The sequence below is a fragment of the Vespula vulgaris genome, chromosome 1, assembly GCF_905475345.1.
Source record: "Vespula vulgaris chromosome 1, iyVesVulg1.1, whole genome shotgun sequence".
Classification (NCBI taxonomy): Eukaryota; Metazoa; Arthropoda; class Insecta; order Hymenoptera; family Vespidae; genus Vespula; species Vespula vulgaris.
In genome coordinates, this window is record NC_066586.1 from 12009032 (window position 1) to 12029896 (window position 20865).

General features: G+C 30.1%; 4 protein-coding genes across 54 annotated transcripts in view; 2 read left to right on the plus strand and 2 right to left on the minus strand.

Annotated features, from left to right (window-relative positions):
- The window catches only part of LOC127072933 (cell adhesion molecule Dscam2-like), a 68822-nt gene extending 62088 nt beyond the window's left edge, over positions 1-6734 (minus strand). For all 50 annotated transcript variants that reach the window (XM_051014077.1, XM_051013835.1, XM_051013999.1 and 47 more), the window contains exons 1-2: positions 6571-6734; positions 4161-4269 (exon numbers count right to left, since the gene is read on the minus strand). In XM_051014077.1, the coding sequence (XP_050870034.1) occupies positions 4161-4248 (88 nt within the window). In that variant the 5' untranslated portion in view covers positions 4249-4269; positions 6571-6734. The remainder of the gene's footprint in view (positions 1-4160; positions 4270-6570) is intronic.
- A 1511-nt stretch (positions 6735-8245) lies between these two features.
- On the plus strand, positions 8246-13371 carry LOC127061358 (uncharacterized). The gene is made up of 10 exons (XM_050988123.1): positions 8246-8647; positions 8765-8986; positions 9052-9548; positions 9618-9792; positions 9864-10202; positions 10308-10513; positions 10599-10848; positions 11084-11323; positions 11424-11675; positions 11758-13371. Exons 1-10 carry the CDS (start codon positions 8537-8539, stop codon positions 11983-11985), a joined length of 2520 nt encoding a protein of 839 aa, XP_050844080.1. The 5' UTR covers positions 8246-8536; the 3' UTR covers positions 11986-13371.
- On the minus strand, positions 12689-18001 carry LOC127061388 (sialin). Of its 2 annotated transcripts, none has more exons than XM_050988216.1 (7): positions 17740-18001; positions 16009-16232; positions 15419-15655; positions 15267-15354; positions 14974-15194; positions 14364-14894; positions 12689-14230 (listed from the first exon to the last, which is right to left on the minus strand). In XM_050988216.1, the coding sequence occupies exons 2-7, from the start codon at positions 16132-16134 to the stop codon at positions 14108-14110; spliced, it is 1326 nt and encodes a 441-aa protein (XP_050844173.1). In that variant the 5' UTR covers positions 16135-16232; positions 17740-18001; the 3' UTR covers positions 12689-14107. The 2 variants fall into 2 exon arrangements, with proteins under 2 accessions (XP_050844173.1, XP_050844165.1); XM_050988208.1 differs by lacking the exon at positions 17740-18001 and adding an exon at positions 16610-17486.
- Positions 18002-18027: 26 nt separating this feature from the next.
- On the plus strand, positions 18028-20627 carry LOC127061426 (serine/threonine-protein kinase 16). Its single transcript, XM_050988276.1, has 7 exons — positions 18028-18194; positions 18377-18647; positions 18889-19123; positions 19200-19404; positions 19487-19641; positions 19723-19857; positions 19934-20627. Exons 2-7 carry the CDS (start codon positions 18538-18540, stop codon positions 20048-20050), a joined length of 957 nt encoding a protein of 318 aa, XP_050844233.1. The 5' UTR covers positions 18028-18194; positions 18377-18537; the 3' UTR covers positions 20051-20627.
- The last annotated feature ends 238 nt before the right edge of the window (positions 20628-20865 follow it).

Below are 20865 nucleotides of genomic sequence, written 5' to 3' on the forward strand. Positions count from 1 at the left end.
TTCTTCAATATCTTACTTCTCCTATATCGTACATGTTTACATAAAAAAAAGCATATGAAATTAGTAATTATAATCGTTGTTTGAAAAAATGTTTATTTCTAGATAACGCATATAAATCCGCATTATCAATTTATTTTATCAATCTGATGTAATTTATATCTCTTTAATATTTTATTCATTCGATATTATGAATAGCTTCTCAAAGGAAAACTATACAAAACAATTACTATAATTCCTACATACTTAAAATGAATATCCCAATCGACGAATTAATTCGATATCTTTTACAGTCATTCATTTTAAAAACAAAGATACGATAATTATACGCTTGAAATAAAATATCACATTCGACAAAGGATATCAAATAATTAACAAACAATTAATCGTTACAGAAATTAATATAAAACTATCTAATTATGTCACAGATTAAAACGACCTATGAATATTTCTACCCATCACCGATGACGATGTAAAAGGTTTACCGGTGCGTTAACACGCTAAACCATTCACAAGTGTTTCCTGCGTACGTTAAACTTTATTGGATCAATATATGTTATTATAACGAGCTTACGTTAAACATCCAATCGTAGTTCTAGCCAAGCGAGAAGAGTATGCAAAGAAAACTGGTATTTGCTGTGGTCTACGCATGAGCGTGGAAGACCTACTACCGTTCTTCCATTTTATCTTTTCTCTTTTCATTTTCTTCTTCCCACTTCTTCTTCTTCTTCTTCTTCTTCTTCTTCTCTACATATGTCTTGAGATTTTTATACTCAAACCAACATGCTCGCACACGTATCCATTGACAATAAAAGGCAGGGGTTCTTCGCGGTCGACAACCGCTCTGTAATCTATATATATGTATATATATATGTGTGTATATATATATATATATATATATATATATATATATATATATATAGAGAGAGAGAGAGAGAGAGAGAGAGAGAAGCTTTCAAACGTCCGGACACGCTGCTTCGAATATATTTCCAACGATACACACACACCACACTAGCGAATAAACGTGCATGAATCTCTAGTGTAAAGCACTCCACGTGTGTGATATATATGTATATACATATATATATGTACACCCGCGCATAAGAGATATACGAGAAATCGTGAGTCGAATAATAATAAGACGACGTTTTAAGAGGATGAACTGTCGACCGTCGATAAAGAACAATGACTATCGATCGATGATCGTATTTGAGTTAACTGATCCGGAAGATCTTCCTACATACGATACTTTATATAAATGTTTATATTATGCATATAATATATATATATATATATATATATATATATGAATAAGTGTATTCAATATACCGAGTGAGTCATTTAAAATTGAAAGTACGAATACATCTCGGTTATTTTCTATGATAGAAAATAATTTTTGAATTTTGGAAGAATATAATTTATTTAAAAAGGACGAGAACTAATACTAAGAGAGTGGTATTTTTCAACATATTGAAATCATCAATATTTCTTTAAATGGAACTTAATCTTTTCTTATAAAAGATTTTTAAAGAACTAATCAAAGCAATTTTAAGTTATCTTAAATTTCTCTTATCATTACTTTAAGCAAAAATATCTCCTTTTGATATTTGTAAATACTTCAAATCTATTTATGGAACTGCTTATTAAATATATTCGATCGTTCTCTATTTTATATCCTATTAACAATACTAATCTACGTTCAACGTATATTGCAATATCATCGTTGAAAACGTATTTAAGATATGCTTATGGTGTGTGTGTGTGGAATGTAGTGTTACAATGATCGTAATTGTCCAAGATATTCGTTGCATCAGACAATATCACCCACATGATTTAAGAAATAATTCACTCAACTTTTCTATGCAATCGTGCCACCAATGCGAAACCAAACATTAGAAAGGCTAGTAAACGCACGCTCCGCGTGGGTAGAAGCCTTAAGAAATTCCTAAATCCGGGGTGTATAGGTTTGTGGACGCGTTAGGTAACGTTCCTTCAGCCATTCTCGCCTATTTCTAGCCACGTTTATGTTCTTTAACGTTACACAGCGAATATACTTGTCGTCCCTCTACTATACAAGTTAACACCTTCCATGACTACAACATTACATACGCGTTGACTGAAAAACGAACGAATTTTATAGACTTCGAGAAAAAAATAGCTATCGTAAAAATGAACCGATAAACACGAAGATATAACCAGACTTCCTGTGTGATCTTTATATGTGAAACGTCATCATTGTTCGAAAAAGATAAAAAAAAAGAGCAACTTGACTTTCACTATTTTTAGTCGTAACTATTTTTAATATATGTAATTATCGAGATACAATTTTTCATAAATTATATTTTTTGTTATCGAATAAACATATATATAAAAAAGAAATACAACAAATTGTTATTATATCTATACGATATATCTTTCTTTCATTTTCGTCTTCAAAAATACTGTAAACGTCATGAAATGTATCTCACAAATATTGGAAAAACTAAAAAACAGTAAAATCTATTGACGATTACCGTTGAATACTACTACATTCAATGCATTAAAAGCAAACTGACACTAACGAATTAATTCATTCAATGGAAGAACAATGAAATAATTTTGCATTTCTGTTCTCCTTTCGTGAAATGATAAATCGATTGTCGAGCCGATTTTGATGGTATAGTAGTAAACGTCTTTACACGTAAGATCGATTCAGACACCTGGTCGGCAAAAAAAGAAAGAAAAAGAAAGAGAGAAAGAGAGCAGACCAGGATAAAATGGAATCTCCGAGCAAAAAGGGAGAGAAGCTTCCATTCTGGGAACAGCAGCTGTTCCTTTCCTTCGGTTTTCTCTCCCCGCCCTTTTGGAGCTCTTTCCTTCGGCAGCTGCACTCTGTTCCTCTACCTACGCTTCTCGAACCTTTCACAACGACTGGTTGGCCAAGCGACGACGTGCCGCCTATCCAAGATCCAGAGAACGAAAGATCATCCCGACAAAGACAGAACGCCAGCAGTTTGGTTTCGCTACAGTTAACCACGAGGAAGAATGTCGTGAGAAACTTTTATAATATCGCATTGGTACCGAATATCGTGAGACTCTTTTCGAGTTAAAAAAAAAAAGAAACAATAACAATATCCTTCGAGAACGATCTGACACACGCGAATTCCTTTGTAAATTTCATCGACGAAATAAGACACGCGAATACACGCGATAGAATAAAATTTATGACTTATACAATTGAATCAACTTCGAAGAAGCATCTTTACAATACATTCTCATAATTTGTCTCATAATTTCTCCAGTCAAATTTTCTAAGTTTATTCTGTCAATAAAAATAAGAAAGAAATGTCATCTAAAAGCATGAATCGTTGGAAATTTATAATGATATATTGCAAAATTGTTACGGAAATACGTGAAATACGAGGAAACGATAACGTTCTTATAATTAGTATAATACAAGATAAAAATAAATTAATGTCATCATTTATTATTATTATTACATTCGGTTTAAAAATATTGACATTTTCTGTTGATACAAGACCGACTTTAATGGAAAATTAAATTACTACAATTTATTAATAAAGCATCAGATACGTGCTCACAGGCGACTTATTTTTACGTAATATTTTTATCCTTCTTTTACCCATAAAACGTATTGACAAAATTCCATTGGAAAATATTGAGACACTATATATAATAACAATCCCAATACACAAAGTTTATCTTCCTCCTATCGATCGCTCTTTGTCGTCATTGAAAATAATACCTCATTATTAAATAGATATCATTAATAACAATAATAACAATAACTAACAAATATATCAAAGATCTTCCAGTATTGGTTACACATTGAATCGTTACTACGACAAAGCATACTTCATAATCACTCTACGAAGCTTTCTGTGTTTCGAGTAAGGTATCCATGACATTTAATCCTTTTATACTAGGGTACGTAACGATCTTTGACTCAACTTAGACTCGCTTTAACTTATTGCTAAAATAGTACCAAAGGAAGAATAAAATATAATAGAAATTAGATAAAGTAATTTATAAGTCTTAAAAATCGTGATCTCAAAAATTGAGATCAAATGTCGTTGACCGTCGATTTCGAAGACATCGTAACAATAGATATTTAAAAGAATTACACGATTCGAAACGAATGAAATTATAAAGAATTAACTTACCATTCGTCAATGCCAGTAAAGCCAGTAGAATCATAGTGAAGATGTAGGTAGGTGTTTTACACCCCCCTCCTGGAGGTTCACGCCACATCCTGATCGCACTGATTTTCACCTATATCGTACACAAAACACACGTCTCAAACGATATGGCACCTTTCCTTCGATTTTTTCGTGACAATCGCACCACCCGTCTGGACTGGACAGTTTCATATACTCTCGATTTCGACGTAAGACTTCCATTGTATGATTCAAGATGCTCCGTTATTATCGATCGCGAAGATACGTCTAAGTTAAACCGAAATTATCACTAAACTTACGAATGGCACGATTAAAAAATGCAATTAAAATGATTCAAACCAATTGTAAATATGTATAAGCATGCGCAGACATGTAAAATAAATATCTCTTATCGTACTCTTATTTACGAGATAAAAGTACGATCTAAAGTACAAATTAATTATCTTCGATGATCGGTCGTACTTAGCAAATTTACATATACTCCTACGCTTATATACGACCAATATCTTTATCAAATATGCATTCCAAACTATACTTAACATAACGTAAAAAGCTTCGTATGTGTGTATGTATATATATATATATGTGTTACAGAAAATAAGGCAAATATGTTACAAAAAATAATGAAAAAAAATAAAGATATTTCACGAATGTCTCCTCTGTTCGTAACCTCTAAACTTGAGATTAAATAAATAAACAAACAGCAAATAATCGATGCCTATAAAACGCAAAATTCGTCTACAAACTGACGAAACATCAATCTAAAACTTGATTACAGACTTCATATATAAGAAATTTTTCTAAAGATCTTGTTTACATATCGTCAACGTTTCGTCCACGGTACAGCCGAGTCCACTCTCTCCATTCGATTTCGATTCGCTAATCTTAAAATCATCGCTAAAGCCGAACGAAACGTCTGAGGCTTTTTGAAAGGCTTGGTCTTTCGCATCGTGCACGTGCTGAATCTCTGATAGCTGAAAGGGTCGTCGTTGGACAGCGATGGCGGTCGTAGAAACGGAGAGAGGAGTGACAAGTGAGATAGAGAGGGGATGGTAAAGAGAATGAGGCAAAAGACGAGTACAACCCCGTAGAGGGAGGAGAGAGAGAGAGAGAGAGAGAGAGAGAGAGAGAGAGAAAGAGAGAGAGCTGCTCCCTCTCTCGCTGGGTTTATTGATCGCAGGGTGCGGAGCGAACCGAGCTACCCTTCGTGCGAGCGTACGCCATGCTTGATGGTATTTGCTCCAACGAGGCAGTTTGCTCGCTTGGCCACAGCTTCTCTCGTCCTCGTTATCCAAGATTCGCTCGATTATAAATCAAATCTAAAAGAAGGGACACCGGCCTAATGACAAAAAGAAAAACAAAATCTTCGACGTATGCCACGGAGATTTGCACGATACGTGATGGAACAAAGACATTGATGATGATGATGATGATGATGATGATGACGACGACGATGATGATGATGATGATGATGATGATGATGACGACGACAATGATGACGATGACGATGACAATCTCATCCTAACTAAGATGATGTCACTGTCCTCGCGTCGTCGACACGATCTGTCGTCATGAAAGAAACGCGTGGCAAGCCAGGCGGGACGAACACGCTGACTGTAAAAAGCGTGGCTTTGTCATGCTGCAAGATCGTAGTCGTCGTCTCTCTAACGATCCTTTCTTGCTCGTGGAGAAAAGAAAAAAGTAAGTGAGCCAGAGAAAATCTGGAGTAAGAGACGGTATAGAAGAGACGAGAAAAGAAGAGACGAGGAGAGGAGAGGAGAGGAGAAAGAAAAGGAAAAAGATCGTTGAAGGGGAGTCGCTCTTCGTGGTAACCAAGGCAACGCGCAAAGCGTAGCAAGTATACTCGTGCCAATCAAATTCTGGACAAATGATTTAAGAAAATCTTGATATCTTTTCTTTAGCCAAAGGAAAGATCGTATAAGGCAGAGAAGACGCTCGTGGAAGACGGACGTCATGCCTCTTGATTTCTTCGAGTACTCGAGGAAGATGCCGTTAAGAGAGATTCTATATTTTTATCGATAAACCGCAGAAACCAGTCGAGTCCAGGCAAAGGCTAGTACGATCGTCACGATTCGATGATTTTCGCACGATGATCACTCGCGGATGAACGTCCACGATGGACGATCACGTGCACGCGCACACACCCACAGGAGAGAAGGATGAGATTATCCTTGAAGGATACTCTCACTCTTTCTTTCTTTCTTTCTTTCTTTCTTTCTTTTTTTTCTATTTCTTGATCCTTTTCTCTTTCTTTTCTTTTTTGCTCTCCCATCAAAGTGGAAATGTATCGAAGTAGGATCGTCAGGGATAATTACTTGAAGCTTTTTTCCGAGCTTCTCGAAGAATCACGTCGAGAACGTGAAAACTTACGTACCGAAAACGACAGCAGGGCTCGCAGATGCGCGTCGATCGTAAACGAACGTAACGCAAACACGAACAAAGAACGCGTACTTCCTTCGACCGAGGACGACCGAAGAATGTGAACCGGTGAACGGCGTCGCTCGCCTCGACGCTGCTGCTGCCACCACTTCACGTCTGCTGAGAAGTGGTGGGGGGAAAGGGGAGGCTCCGAACTCTCGCGGCTGGATGCTGGAGAGGGGGTGGGGGGAGAACGCCGGTTTGCTTTCTCGAGCACGCAGGAAACAGTCAATGCTCCAAGTGTATATATATCTGTATAATAATATAATATTCTATATTAGACATATGTAAATATTGGCAATGTACATAAACGAATGTATATGAAACGTTTCAAATTATTCTCATTCGTTCGACAACTTATCCTTCTTCTTGTAACTGCTTTCGTATATATAGAGTTTCTATATATGTGACTACTAAGTACATACAAGAGAATTTGACAGTATATATTACGACGTCTACGTCTGCAAAAACATGTGCTACGTAGAAACAAAAGATGACAGATGCATAAAACGTGATAAACGATGATTTGCTTAATAGAACTTTACAATGCATTTACCATTAGTTTATTTTCGTTTCTTATCTTGATGAATTGTATATTAGTTATTCAAGGTTAATCGTTTATTAGGGTAATCTAAGTATGAACTCACCGCTGAGTAAACCACGAACTACTTTATGACTTATATACGTTGTTTTTTCAAAGATTATATTATACAACCGTTTTAAAAAAATACAATTTACAGGATATTCGTTATCTAAAATGCAAACATTATTTGTGAAATAGTTTCAGAAAAATATTTTTAAATAACTAAATAACGATATATTCGAAATATTTGTAATATGGACTCAACTGTCTATATAAATATTTTATTATAAAATAAATGATAATTAAATATTTTTAAATGTAAATTGATTTAATTCTTAAATTGTGCGATTGTTATTGCAATTAAATTTACCAAGAAACTTATCGATAATAGAAAATATTTTGTAATAGAAACGTCATTGTATTTATAATTTTAAGCAGGTTATAAATCGATGTTTCATTTCAAACGTTTTATCGTTATCTTTTAGACCGATAAAAAATTTGTTGATATGTATAATAGAAAATTCGCCATGACGGAACGATAGAAACGTTTCATATCGTTTTTAAACGATCATTACGAACAAATACTTGCCAATTATTAATCATCTTTTACCTTTTTTCTACTTTCTATATCGTACTTACAATAAAACTAGAGAAAAAAAATGCAGAAATGAAAGGAATAAAAAACAAACCACAAAAAACAATCTACCAGAAATATGAAAATACGCGCGAACGATTTACTTGGAACATTAAATAGAAAGATTCAAGAGCTACTACCATTCTGTTAAGAGCGCCATCTTTCGCATTCGTCGATAATAGCATTTTAATTATAATAATACGATACGTTTAAATTTTAGTTTTAATATTATGTATAATATAAGTACTAGCTATTATCGTACTTAATATTATTAAATGAAAAGAACTTTATATATAAATTAGTAATGATTCTTTATTTACTTTTTTCTCCTTCAGAGGCGCTATCTTCGTTATATAATAAAATTGATGTGTATTCGTTTTATGACGCTCGCTACCTTAGCGACGCTCTGATTGGTTTGTTTGAATATGCGGGGGTCTTTAGAAATGGACGCCAAATGTAGTTTTTCCGTTATAACATACTGTATTTCCATTTTTTATCTCCATTTGTTTATATGAAAAACGAATTGTTTATAAGGAAAATAATTTATTATATTTACAAGTTATCCTTAATTTTGAAAGGCTTAAAACGAATAGATTTTATAAAAGAAAATGTTTTCTTTCTCCATTGCATGATCACTATTTGTATCGTAAACTAAAAATACATGAGTGCGTAAGATTCTTTCTTTTTTATTACATTTCTTTATGAATGGTTATTATGGAGAAATATCAGTATATGAGAGCATTTATATCAGCTGCATCGGAATATGCAAAACATCCCAGTGAAACGACCATATCTGCTATACAAAGAAATCTTGGGGTAAGGTTGTGACAATTGTTTATAAAGTCAATTTCATTTGCCATACTTCTTTTATTAATTTAATTTATATGTATATATCAAACATTTGATTAAAAAAAATTTGTATCTATTCTTAAGGTCATAAGCGTATCATTGGATCTCAGCATTTTTGATCCTACAACTTCTATAGCAGCTGAATTTTATGTCAGCTTACATGAGCTTATGAATTCTTTAGGATCTAGAACGACATTAATTTGGAGTACTGTAGATGTTCTACAAAATGCTTGTCGAAATACTAATGCCAGACAAGCTCTTATACATACTTATAAATTTGCTCCTATATTAGCTAGATTATTGGAGGTAAATATTAGAGATACAGACATCTAATGAGCTTTTATTTTATTACATTTTAACGAATTTTTTAGGCCAACTTGACAAGCGAGAAAAGAATACGTGTTTTGAAACTTCTACAGGAATTAACTTATGGCGTAAAAATTTCTTGGCAAGAAGCACATTTACCATATTTAATATCCATTTTAACACAATGGGTAATGCAAGTGAAAGAAGAAGAAATTGTTGCCCTTTCATTAGGTGTACTTGTAAATCTTTGTTACAAAAATCTTGCAGCAGTTTATACATTAATGCGTACCATTGATACAAAAACATTTATACGAACGTTACTAAAGATTCAAATCAATAATGTTAGTACAAGCGTTCCATGTTGTAAACTTTTGATTATATTGGAACATACTAATACAAATATCTCAGAAAAACATATATTGGATTTTGCTGCTGTTACATTTACAAGTTTAATCAGTGCTCTTCAAAAAAAAGATGTATTATTGCTAAGACATATTATTGATTTCTTTGATGATGTTGGTCAGAATGAACATTCACGAACTATACTACTTACATATGCAAAGTAAGTATTACAAAAAAGATACACTAATAAATTTTGTGTTTTTTATTGATTTGTCTTTTTTGTTATTAGTTATAGTAAAGATGTAGAACGATTATTGGCTACTTTAGAATCTAATTCTGATCCAGACTGTGTTGCTCTTTTAATGGAATTTTTACTATCATTAGTGAAATTAAAAGTGATTGCTTTGATTCCATTATACCCAGTATGTGTGAAATCAGCTATGACATGGGTACCTGTAGAACAAGTCAGTATCTTTCTTCTGTTTAAGTAGAACTTCAATCAACATCATAAACTTCTTTTCTCTGTTACCATTAGGTATGTTCTAAGGCACTAGCACTCATTAGAATAATTGTGATTGAATCACGCCGTACCAGGGTTTCTACAGAAGTTCTAACAGAACTAGATCCATCTGTGCTTATGCTTATAACTAGCACAGAAGATGATGAAACACAAGAAAAAAATGAACTACACAATATTGAGGCACAAGGAAGACTTGCTGAATTAATGCAATTATTTCAAGAAATGGTGAAAATTTCAGGACTTCGATCAAAGGTGTTAAAAACATTTAGTGAACAAGCAATGCGTAAGCTGTTAAAACCAATATTGGAATATGAAGAAACTACAAATAGGGACTGGCCTGGAAATCTTATTCAAGTACAGTAACATTGCAAGTTTTCAGCATAATTAAAATTCAACTCTATTTAAAGCATGCCAAAAATTATTTATAAGTATAAATGACGCTTGTTTAAATTCTTATAGAATTCAACAACAAATCTTTATATACATGCCTTAGTTTTAACAGCAGATTTGGCAGCTAATAATTCAAATTGGTTAACATTATATTCCGAATTACTTCGAAAAAAACAAATACAAATGATAATGGCATTAGCATTATTCACGGGTGATGGGGAAATTAAGCAAAAAGTTCTACAATTAACATCATCTGTAGGTTTTCCACAAGAATGGTGAGTTAAGTAGAAACTTGTATATTAAAATATATATATGCAGGAATTAATTGTGTGTGTATATATATATTTTTCTTATAATCAGTGTTGCTGCAGTAGCACAATGTATGAGACAATTAGAACCTTTAGTTTTGGTACAAAGCAATGCTAATACTGTAACAGGAATTGGAATTAAACCTAACATTAATTATAATGGGAATGAAATGGCTCCATTATTTTCGTTTGGTCAAGAGGAACGTCTTAATACTTTTATAAGCAAGCTTGAAACAGCTATTGAATCTAATCAAATAGGAGATATTACAACTTCTGCTGTAATGGAACTGTACGAATACAAAGTAAAATTTGCATTTTTTCCTGTATCATAAAATGTAATAAAATAAGATTTACATTTATATCTCTGTTTTAGAGCTCAACCTGCCAATATTGTTCTACAGTTTTATTAATCTAATTATGTTTACTGTATTACATAGATATTTTTTGATTCACATTAATAATAACTCTAAAGCAGTGATATGAATGTATACTGCAGGATCAAATAATTTATAGTTATGTAATGTAAACTTATAAAAGTTAGCAGCTATGAGACACGCAGAAAGAGCCATGCAGTCTAGCTTAGAAGCTGCAAATAATCATGCCACTAGTCTGCAACATCGATTGGCACAAGTAATAGCAGAATCTAGTCGTTTGCATCAAATGTTATTTGATAGTCAACAATGCTTAGAAGGTATAAAAGCTGAAAAAGTTGCATTAGCAACAAAACTTAATGAATCAGAGGATCAAACGAAGAAAACACATTCTCTTAAAGCACAAGTAAATTCTTATCTCTTCTATAAATTTAAATAATACAATTGTAGAATATATAAGAAAAATATATATATGTGTGTGTGTGTGTGTGTGATATTTTTTACAGGAAATTAACGGATTAAAAAAAATTGTAACAGAAAAATCTGCAAATATAGAGCTATTGAATAAAACATTGGCAGAACGTATAAAAGAGGTAGAAACCTGCATGAACAAAATTGAAACATTAAATAAAAAAATAGTAGAATTGGAGACTGAATATTCGGCTGCAGTAGCAAATTCTACAGAGATGACTAATAAAAACCATGAGTTAGGCAAACTTTTATATAAAATGCAAGATTCCATTAACAAAAAAGAACAAGTATATAAACTTTTCATACATCTTATTAAATTATTAAACATATTAATAAATATTATATTAATAAATAGTTTATTTTTTATAGGTAATAGAATTAAAAAATAGCGAAATAGAAGCTAATCAGAAAGATATATCGGCATTAAAACAAGAAATTCAACAATTAACCAAATTGACTCATTCTTATGAACAAACTTTAGCTGAAAAAGATCAAAACATACAGAGAATGACTGCAGAATTAACAGATCTAAGTAGAATGAGAGATATGATTTTCGAACTTACTGCCAAGAAAAAGGATGATTTAAATACAACTTAGCAGAACAATAAAATAAGACAATTTTATATACGTGACTAAAAATAGTATTGTTACAAATTTGTCTCTTTTATTAGTTCTCCTTTATTTATGAAATGTGACACTACTATTTTCATAAAGAATTATATGTAAAATACGATTTTCATATTTTACTATCAGATTTGCAATATGCTGTGCATTTAATAATGTTTTTTTACACTTATGAAAACTTTAAAAAATATAAAACTAATATAGTTTGTAAAATATACTCTATCCTTAAAGAAAACAAAAGATCAGGAGTATTAAAGAAAAATATTTGTAAATAATCATTATTACTAATACACTTTATTACATAATCTTGTCAGATAACATCAATATTATTAAATTCTTATTGTAATAGAATGTAATTTTTTTTTTTTTTTGTTATTCGAAGTCAATTTTTCAATTTTGTTTCCTCAAATTTTACAATTTTGAAATACATCAAACTAAATTTTGTTATAAACGTTTCCAGCTTTAGTATATTTTAATCTCATATAGATTATTATTATACTAGCATAGAAACTAAATTAAATATAATATAGTCTAAAGATATAGAATATAAATACATATAAAAAAGAAATTTCAACTATACGATATCAACACATAATCATATTGGAATAAACATGCATAAGCACTGTATTTGAACTAATATAGCAGGAATTACAAAAGTAATAAAGTTAGAACTATAAACATTTAACAAATCTATTCGAACTTTTTTTCATATATATGAAATGCCAACAATATTTAAATGTACATCGACTTATGCTTTAATATTCTTCTCATGACTTTAAAAGATTCTTATTGAATTACATGTAATTATTAAGTTATATACACGATTGGTTTTGAATGTCTTATCTGTTCTATCTGTACGCTGCATGCGTTTTAAATAAAAACAAAATAATACGTCCATACAGGATGTTTCAAAATAACTATTTCTAATTTTGAAATATAATGGAGGGCATCTAATTAAACACTTTTTCATAATAGTATCGGGAAGTATTTCCGTACTTAATAAGATAAAAGTTGAAACTCTTGAATCTTTATTATCATTCTCTAATTAATTAGGTAACTTTTATATCTAATGTCATATTAAATCAATCGTTTATTAGAGACATATATCAATACTGAAGAAGAGTTAGTTGTGTTAAAACTATTTTTACTTTTGATGATCTTCGTAACTATTTGTAAATATTTCAAAGAATTTGTTGTTCAATTAAACGGCATTCGTATGTCAACAAAGGCAGTCGTAATACTGAACAATTTTTATAATTGTTTTAATACCTACCAATTTACGATAATTTCACTAATTTACGGTCATTAAACTAAAAAAATTGCGTTGGAAATTATTTGAAGTTTCCTTTTCATATCGTATTATTTCAATATGGAGACATTTTCGAACACTATTTTATTATGAAAAAGTGTTTAATTATATGCCCTTTATTACATTTAAGGAATAGCTATTTTGAAATATTCTGTATATTCAATACACTTTCACTTGTTACAAAAAAATATTTGTTTACATAATTAACCTACGCATGCAGAACAAATTCCTCTTTTGATAAGTTTTCTCTCATATTATACCGTAAGGCAATAAAAAAAAAAAAAACTTAAATATCCCAATATTTTATAATTTATCGCTTTTTCAGATTATTAATTTTCTATATATTTTTATAGATAAATAAAAAAATATTTAGCTTAATATATACATTATATTAATTAGATTGATTACTACAATTTTATTTATCTTCAATTCCAACTGTATAATTTAATGTAGAAGTGTTTTTTATCTTTGTTACTTTACGATATGATAAGTATGTATAAAAAATACTTCATACCTACATATAGATGATTTTAAAACAAAAAACTACTATAAAAATTTATTAAAAAAATATTATTTCTTTATTTAAATAAAAAGCATGACGTAAAGAAACTGTAGTGGAATGAAGAAAATAAAAATTGTTATTTATCTATTTAAAGTTGATGAGTAATTCATACTAATCTCTTTCATTTGTCATAGTAAACTCATAGTAAAATATACTAAAAGCAATTCCATCGAATGATATGTTATTCTTTATATTAGATATTGATTGTATAAGAAAATTCATCATCAACTATTACCATTGCTCCATGGTTGTTCACTAGCAGATGCAAAAATTAAATAGAAACAATTAGTTATCATATTTATTCCGGCTGCCATCCAAAAAACTGTATGCCAACGTGCTAAAGTTTCCTATGAAATAAAAAATAAAAAATAAAACAATGTTGAGTCTACAAGATATATGCTTTTCATAGACAATATTGATTCAAAGATACTAGATATATTACAATAAATAATATTGATATTTATATACAGAAGTACTCACATGTCCTTCAACTAATCTACCAATGATATATGGTGCCAAAAATCCACAAGCATTAGCTGCTGCATTGGTAAATCCATAAAGAGTACCAGCATATCGTGGTGCTAGTGCAATGTGATTCATTTGGTTTCCAGCAAACACTGCACCTTGTAATGAACTTAATCCAACAAGCATCATCATAACAGTCATGCGATCACATCCAGCCCAAATAGCACCTACAAAACTGAGACTGGGACCAGCAGAAGCCACTGTATTCCATAATTTAAACGAAGCCAAAGGAGATAAGATTTGCCGAGCAAGAAGAGCATCCGCAAAACTCGATATTCCTAAACCAACCAACCAAGAACTTAGATATGGTAATGCTGAAAGAAATGCATCTTGTTGCACATCAAAATGTAAAATTTTATCCATATACGTTGGCAACTCTGTTAGCAATGTGTAAAAAGCCCAGGATTGTCCACATTGAGTTACAGTTATAGCCCACATAGGCAGAGATGTAAAAATTGATAACCAGGGTACATCAGGATCACCAGTCTGTTTTCATAAAAGTATAAAAGGAAATTGATTCTATTAATAACTTCATACAAATACATACAGCCAATATTTAACTGACCTCGTTTTTTTTTTCAACGCTGGCTTCAATGTATGCTCTCTCAGCAGGATCAATTCTTACATGTTGAGCAGGTGTATCATAAATAAAGATTAGCCAAAATGCATACCAAAAAATACCTAATCCTCCAAACAAATAAAATGCAAGCGGCCAACCACCCCACAATTCCAGTGAACACAGCCATCCACTTACAGGTAATGATATAACTGTTCCAAAATTTGCACCTAAAGAATAAATAAATTAATAAATAACAACATATTTGTTCATCGATTAATATCAATGGTTCATAGCATTACCTGCATATACAATTGCAGCAAATTTACTCCTTTCTAATGGTGGAACCCAATGTGCAAGCATAGTGTGCATTGCAGGGAAAGTAACACCCTATATTAAAAATATATAAACGTGAATAATAAAAAAATATAAACCTTTCATTAATAGTATTTACCTCTGTAAATCCCTCTGCAACTCTCACTACAAGAAATGGTACCAAACCCCAATATGCTGCAAAAGGGCTGATTACAGTCAAGACAGCAGTTAAGAAAACTCCTAGTCCATAGACTAACTTTCCACCAACTTTTTCAGCCATTCTACCTCCTGGAATATTTGTTGCCACATAGCCAAGAAAAAATGCTCCTAATATAACACCTTGTGTTTTTTCATCCCAATTGAATTCTCCTGCACTCTACCAAAAAGATATAGAAATGAATTTAATAGAACATAAACCACATAAAGCATTTTTATATGAAGCTTAAACATAAAGAGTATATCTGAAAGTGACTAATATATCATATGATACGTGTTAGAACTGATAACAAGTAGAATAATAAAATTGATAATGTCATCAGTAGGACATGTAATTTGATCATTTTAATTTACTGTTTGTGTTTGATATCATGTTAAGTTTGATTGAGTTAAAAAATATTTTTAAATATTTGATATATCAAGTATTAGAATTATAATGCAATTAAAAACAAAAAATTAATATATTCAAAAAATTATACAATCAATGAACAAAAATAACAAGGTTAAACATACTGGTATAAATGTTCCATTTATAGGATTCCCTTTAGGACAAACATCAGTAGTATTTTCATCATCATTGTTAGGTATAGCTGTTTGATTGACCATTGAAACAATTGCTATTGATAAATTCACTCTCATTGCATAAACAAGAGCAAAACCTAGAAAACCTAGAAAACCTAGGGTATAACGTGCTTTTATGCATGATTTTGTATCAGATCGATTCTGTTCTATGTTAACTGAAACAGATATTATAAAAGAAATGATTAATTATTTGTATTAGTAGGTTATGATTGAATAAACAAATTTATTTGGGAATAGAAATAAAAATAAATATTTCTGATGTCTCACAGTAATTTATTATAACAATATAATTATATACGAATATTTAAATCGACGACAATATAAATTTTCAAAATCAATTTCAATGCTATATCATTTCTATTGTTTGAAGTTTTTACGGTTAGACAATAGATTACGTGATACTATGAAGCATAAAACAAGCTTTAGTTAGGTCAAATAAAAGACGACAGTTGTATGGTATTACGTATTTATGAATGCAGGACAAAGATAAATATACATATAAACAAACGATCATATGATATTATAAACAAACCTTTCTCCAAATTATCATTAACACAAAGTGGTAAATCATCTCTCGAAACACTTGGATCAAGAACTTCCATGTTATATTTAAAAACAAATGTTACAGTGATCTCACTTTCACAATGACTCACTGCCACTACGAATACTTCTATCGCATTAATGTAACCACTTGCTTTGTTCTTTCAAACGTAACTTGCTACATAGAACTGTCACATTCTTCACAAGCGTACTTTATATATACGAAATTTATTACCCACTCAAAAGTATACTGCTTACTATCTGTTGATGTTAAACTGTTACTACTACGAAAAAGTCAAAACAATCGGTAAAAGCAATTAGTAGTTACATTCATGACAACAGTTGGTAAAAAAGATCACAAATAAATTTATTGTTATTTAAAAACATGTTCAACATCAAAAATATCTTTATTCCCTTCAAAAACAATTTTCATTATGCCGGATGAGGCATCTAAATGGGAACACATAAATACCTCTGTTATTAATGATTTTATGGAAAAAATGTTTAAAAGAAAGTTATACCATTTCAAAGTTATACAATTTTACATCTGACAATGAAAAGAATTTTTTCTCAAGATCATTTTTTACAAAATTTTTAAATCATTGATATTTTATCTTTAAATAGGTCGCATATAATTAATTCGCATGATATATTGAAAAAAATGTTTGATCATTTATCTGTAACACGTCATATCTTTCCTTTGGTTGACATTAGAAAAAAAAGTTAGAGAAAAAACATGACTCGTTCAAGGTGGATTACACATTTACAATTCTATTTTTTTTCACAGATGCAATAATATATATGCATATGCATATACTTGATTAATTTACAAATACTTTTTTATTCAACAACAAAAGTCATAAAATTGCATTAAAAAAAAATATTGACAGCTTAAAATCTATAAGTATGCTTAAGAAAAAATTCTTTCTGTCGTCAAATGAATCTGTTGAAATAATATAACTTTGTCTTGAGCATTGTTTCTATAAAACCATAAATAACAGATATTTAGATATTTCCTTTAGGTATTTAAATATATGTTATATCATATTTAATGTGAAAAATTATATATTAAATACATCTAATATTAAATATATCTATAAAATATATGAAATAGAGGAAAACCTGTAATTTTGCAAGAGAAGGCATTGTGCCTTCTAAATATGTGTATGTATATGAAGAATGTAATGGTGAGAAAAATCAGCTGATCTTCTCTTGTTAATTTTTACTTTTATAATGATAGTCCTAATAATCTTCTTTCTTATAAACATTTTTTATAATTAGATTATTTATCTAATAATTCGGTATTATTATATTTTATCAATTTATCACTTTAATTTATCAAGAAAAAAACGCGCTCGAATCATTGACACACTTAGAGCTTCTGTGGGTTACCGTTGGCGCTGATGTCAGATTAACAGCGAAAACACAAGATGTTTAGGAACTCGTTATCTAAAATTGTATAAGATTTTTTCTTATGATAGAATAAGATAAAGGAGAATGTTTATTAATAACTAGATAATCAGTAAATATATATACTGAACTGAAGAATTACTTAGTGGAAAATATAAACATTATTAGTAAGAGAATAATATATTATACAATTAATGAAATATATAATCACGTAGTCACATATCTATATATTTTATATATTAAATTTTGTTTTAGAATTATATTAATATTGTTTTAAAAATGTTTATGTCATGTTAATTATGTGTTTGCATATTTCGTCGTTAAAAGATAATTTTAATCTTTAATTTAGACTTGCTCCAGTTGAAAGGATTCCCTTTAATTGTTCTAACCTTATCTGACTTTGTATGGTGCAAGTTTCCGTGATGCGCGTCACAATATTTACATATTAATGAAAAGGGAATATGTTCCGAGTGAATAATTTGTTTCCTCTATTTGTATGTATCATTAAAAATGAACAGCCTTGGCCTGAGTTTAATTCTGAAAATGGGATGTCTTTGCGCCAAGGAAACTATTACTGTAAATACGAAAAAGTATACAGTTCGCGAACATCTTGGAGAAGGGCAAGTTAAAATATTTTGAAATTTACTATCGCTTAAATTTGTCTTTTTTCGTATGTACTTTGTACCCTAATACCATGAATATAAATTTTATGTATAATTTTTTTATATATTCCTGTTTTTATATATATTTATATATATGACATAATTATATGTAACCTGAAAGTAAGAGTAGCAAGAGTACTTTTTCTTCTGAATTAAAGCAAAAATAAAAGTATTATATTCGAATATACTTGAATTACAGTGGATTTAGTACAGTACTTTTAGTAGAAGATAATACAACACGTAGAAAATATGCAATTAAAAAGATTGTTTGTCACGGACCTGAAGACCAGCGTATAGCAGTAAAAGAGATAGAATATCATAGTCTTGTAAAGCATCCAAACGTTATAGAATGTATTGATTCTACACACAAAGGAACAGCAGATCCAGTTGTAAATGCGACTAGTGAAGTACTACTTGTACTACCTTATTATTATGTGAGTTTATATTATTTATTAAAAATATATCACTATATATTTACTATAAATTATTATTTCTTTAACTTATTCATAGAGAGGTACACTAGCACTCGAATTAGAAAGACGAGCTAAAAATAATGATTATATGAATCCTATAGATATTTTAAATATCTTTTTACAAATATGCGAGGGTGTAAAAGCTTTTCACGAGGCAAAGCCAAATCCTCTTGCACATAGGGATCTGAAGACTGCAAATATAGTCTTGAATGATCAAGATATGCCTGTTATAATGGATTTAGGTAAAAAAAAGTAAAAAAAAAAAAAAATGAAAATCAAGAATGAGATTATGTTATAATGTTGGCCAATGAAATAATATTTTAGGATCTGTAGCACCAGCAAGGGTTAAAGTTTGTGGTAATCAAGCTGCTCAAACATTGCAAGATATAGCAGCTGAAAGATGTTCGATGCCTTATAGAGCACCAGAGTTGTTCAATGTTGAAAGCTATTGTATGATTGATGAACGAACAGATATTTGGGTAAATATTTAATTATTTATCTAGGTAGTTAACTTATTTATCGCAACAAATGAGTGATCTATTCATTTTAATTTGTTTTAGTCTCTAGGTTGCATTCTATATGCATTATGTTACTTCAAGTCTCCTTTTGACACTGTTTATGAAAGAGGAGATAGTGTGGCACTCGCTGTTATAAGTGCAAATATTACATTTCCAGAAGAAGCACCTTATAATGAAGTATGTGTGTAAACATTTTTATATATTATATAATAATCTAGTATAATTTATAATTATGTAAAATTTTACTTTTTAGGATATGCAAAATTTAATTCTCTCTATGTTAAAAGTTAATCCAATGGAGCGGCCTTATGTATACAGTGTAATAGAAAATGTATATGATACTATAGCAAAATTGGAAGGTAGAGTGTAATTTTATGGTTAACAAATTAGATAAATTTCTGCTTTAAATTCATACAAAAAAATAGATTTTTTGTTACAAGTCCAAGAATTTTTAATGATGAATATTGTGAATAGAGCAGTGATAGATTTTTATACACTAAACGAAATATATTATTTTCATAAATAATTTATTAATACACTCATGGATAGATTCAGCTAAAACTGTATCCAATGAGTAGAATTTTAAGAATTCAAACGTCCAGAATATATAAATATGCATTTATAGTGCTTTTATAAAACTGTTAAATAATGAACAAATAACTTTCATATTACATTTTTACAAGTGATCAGAGACTATATAATTACATAGGAACTATTTAAGAAATTATCTTTCATCTGTTATCACTGTAAGACTAAATCTTATTCAAAGGTAGTATTTCCTTAAAATAATCGATAAATCGTATATTATTTCTTTAGTCTGTTATAAAAACAAAAAGATATTCTATTAATTAATATGTAATATAATTTTATAATTAATACATATATGTTTTTAATATACATGTAATTGAATATAAAATGAATTTGTTTTAAGTGCAAGTGCTTTAATATATGACGCATTAAAAAACCTATGTAATTAAATGTTATTTTTTGAAAAAATTCCTTTTTTTATCAACATTAAAAAATTCAATATAAAACAACGTCAATAAGAAGATAAAAACTTGTATAGGTGCTATTGAGATTTTTAATGATGATCTTACTTTCGATTGGATAAAGTTCATATCGATCCTGGTTTAGTCAATAAGAAGGATCGTACGATATGACGTTAATGTCGTGACATAGTTACGT

Coding starts and splice junctions, on each gene's coding strand:
- LOC127061358 (XM_050988123.1), top strand. CDS start 8,537: ATGGTTATTATGGAGAAATATCAGTATATGAGAGCATTTATATCAGCT. Junction 9,549..9,617: donor ATACTACTTACATATGCAAA/GTAAGTATTACA, acceptor TTTTGTTATTAG/TTATAGTAAAGATGTAGAAC. Junction 9,793..9,863: donor CATGGGTACCTGTAGAACAA/GTCAGTATCTTT, acceptor TGTTACCATTAG/GTATGTTCTAAGGCACTAGC.
- LOC127061388 (XM_050988208.1), bottom strand. CDS start 16,679: ATGGAAGTTCTTGATCCAAGTGTTTCGAGAGATGATTTACCACTTTGT. Junction 15,656..16,008: donor TAAATGGAACATTTATACCA/GTATGTTTAACC, acceptor TCTTTTTGGTAG/AGTGCAGGAGAATTCAATTG. Junction 14,231..14,363: donor GTAGATTAGTTGAAGGACAT/GTGAGTACTTCT, acceptor TTTATTTCATAG/GAAACTTTAGCACGTTGGCA.
- LOC127061426 (XM_050988276.1), top strand. CDS start 18,538: ATGAACAGCCTTGGCCTGAGTTTAATTCTGAAAATGGGATGTCTTTGC. Junction 18,648..18,888: donor CGCGAACATCTTGGAGAAGG/GCAAGTTAAAAT, acceptor CTTGAATTACAG/TGGATTTAGTACAGTACTTT. Junction 19,642..19,722: donor ATGAACGAACAGATATTTGG/GTAAATATTTAA, acceptor AATTTGTTTTAG/TCTCTAGGTTGCATTCTATA.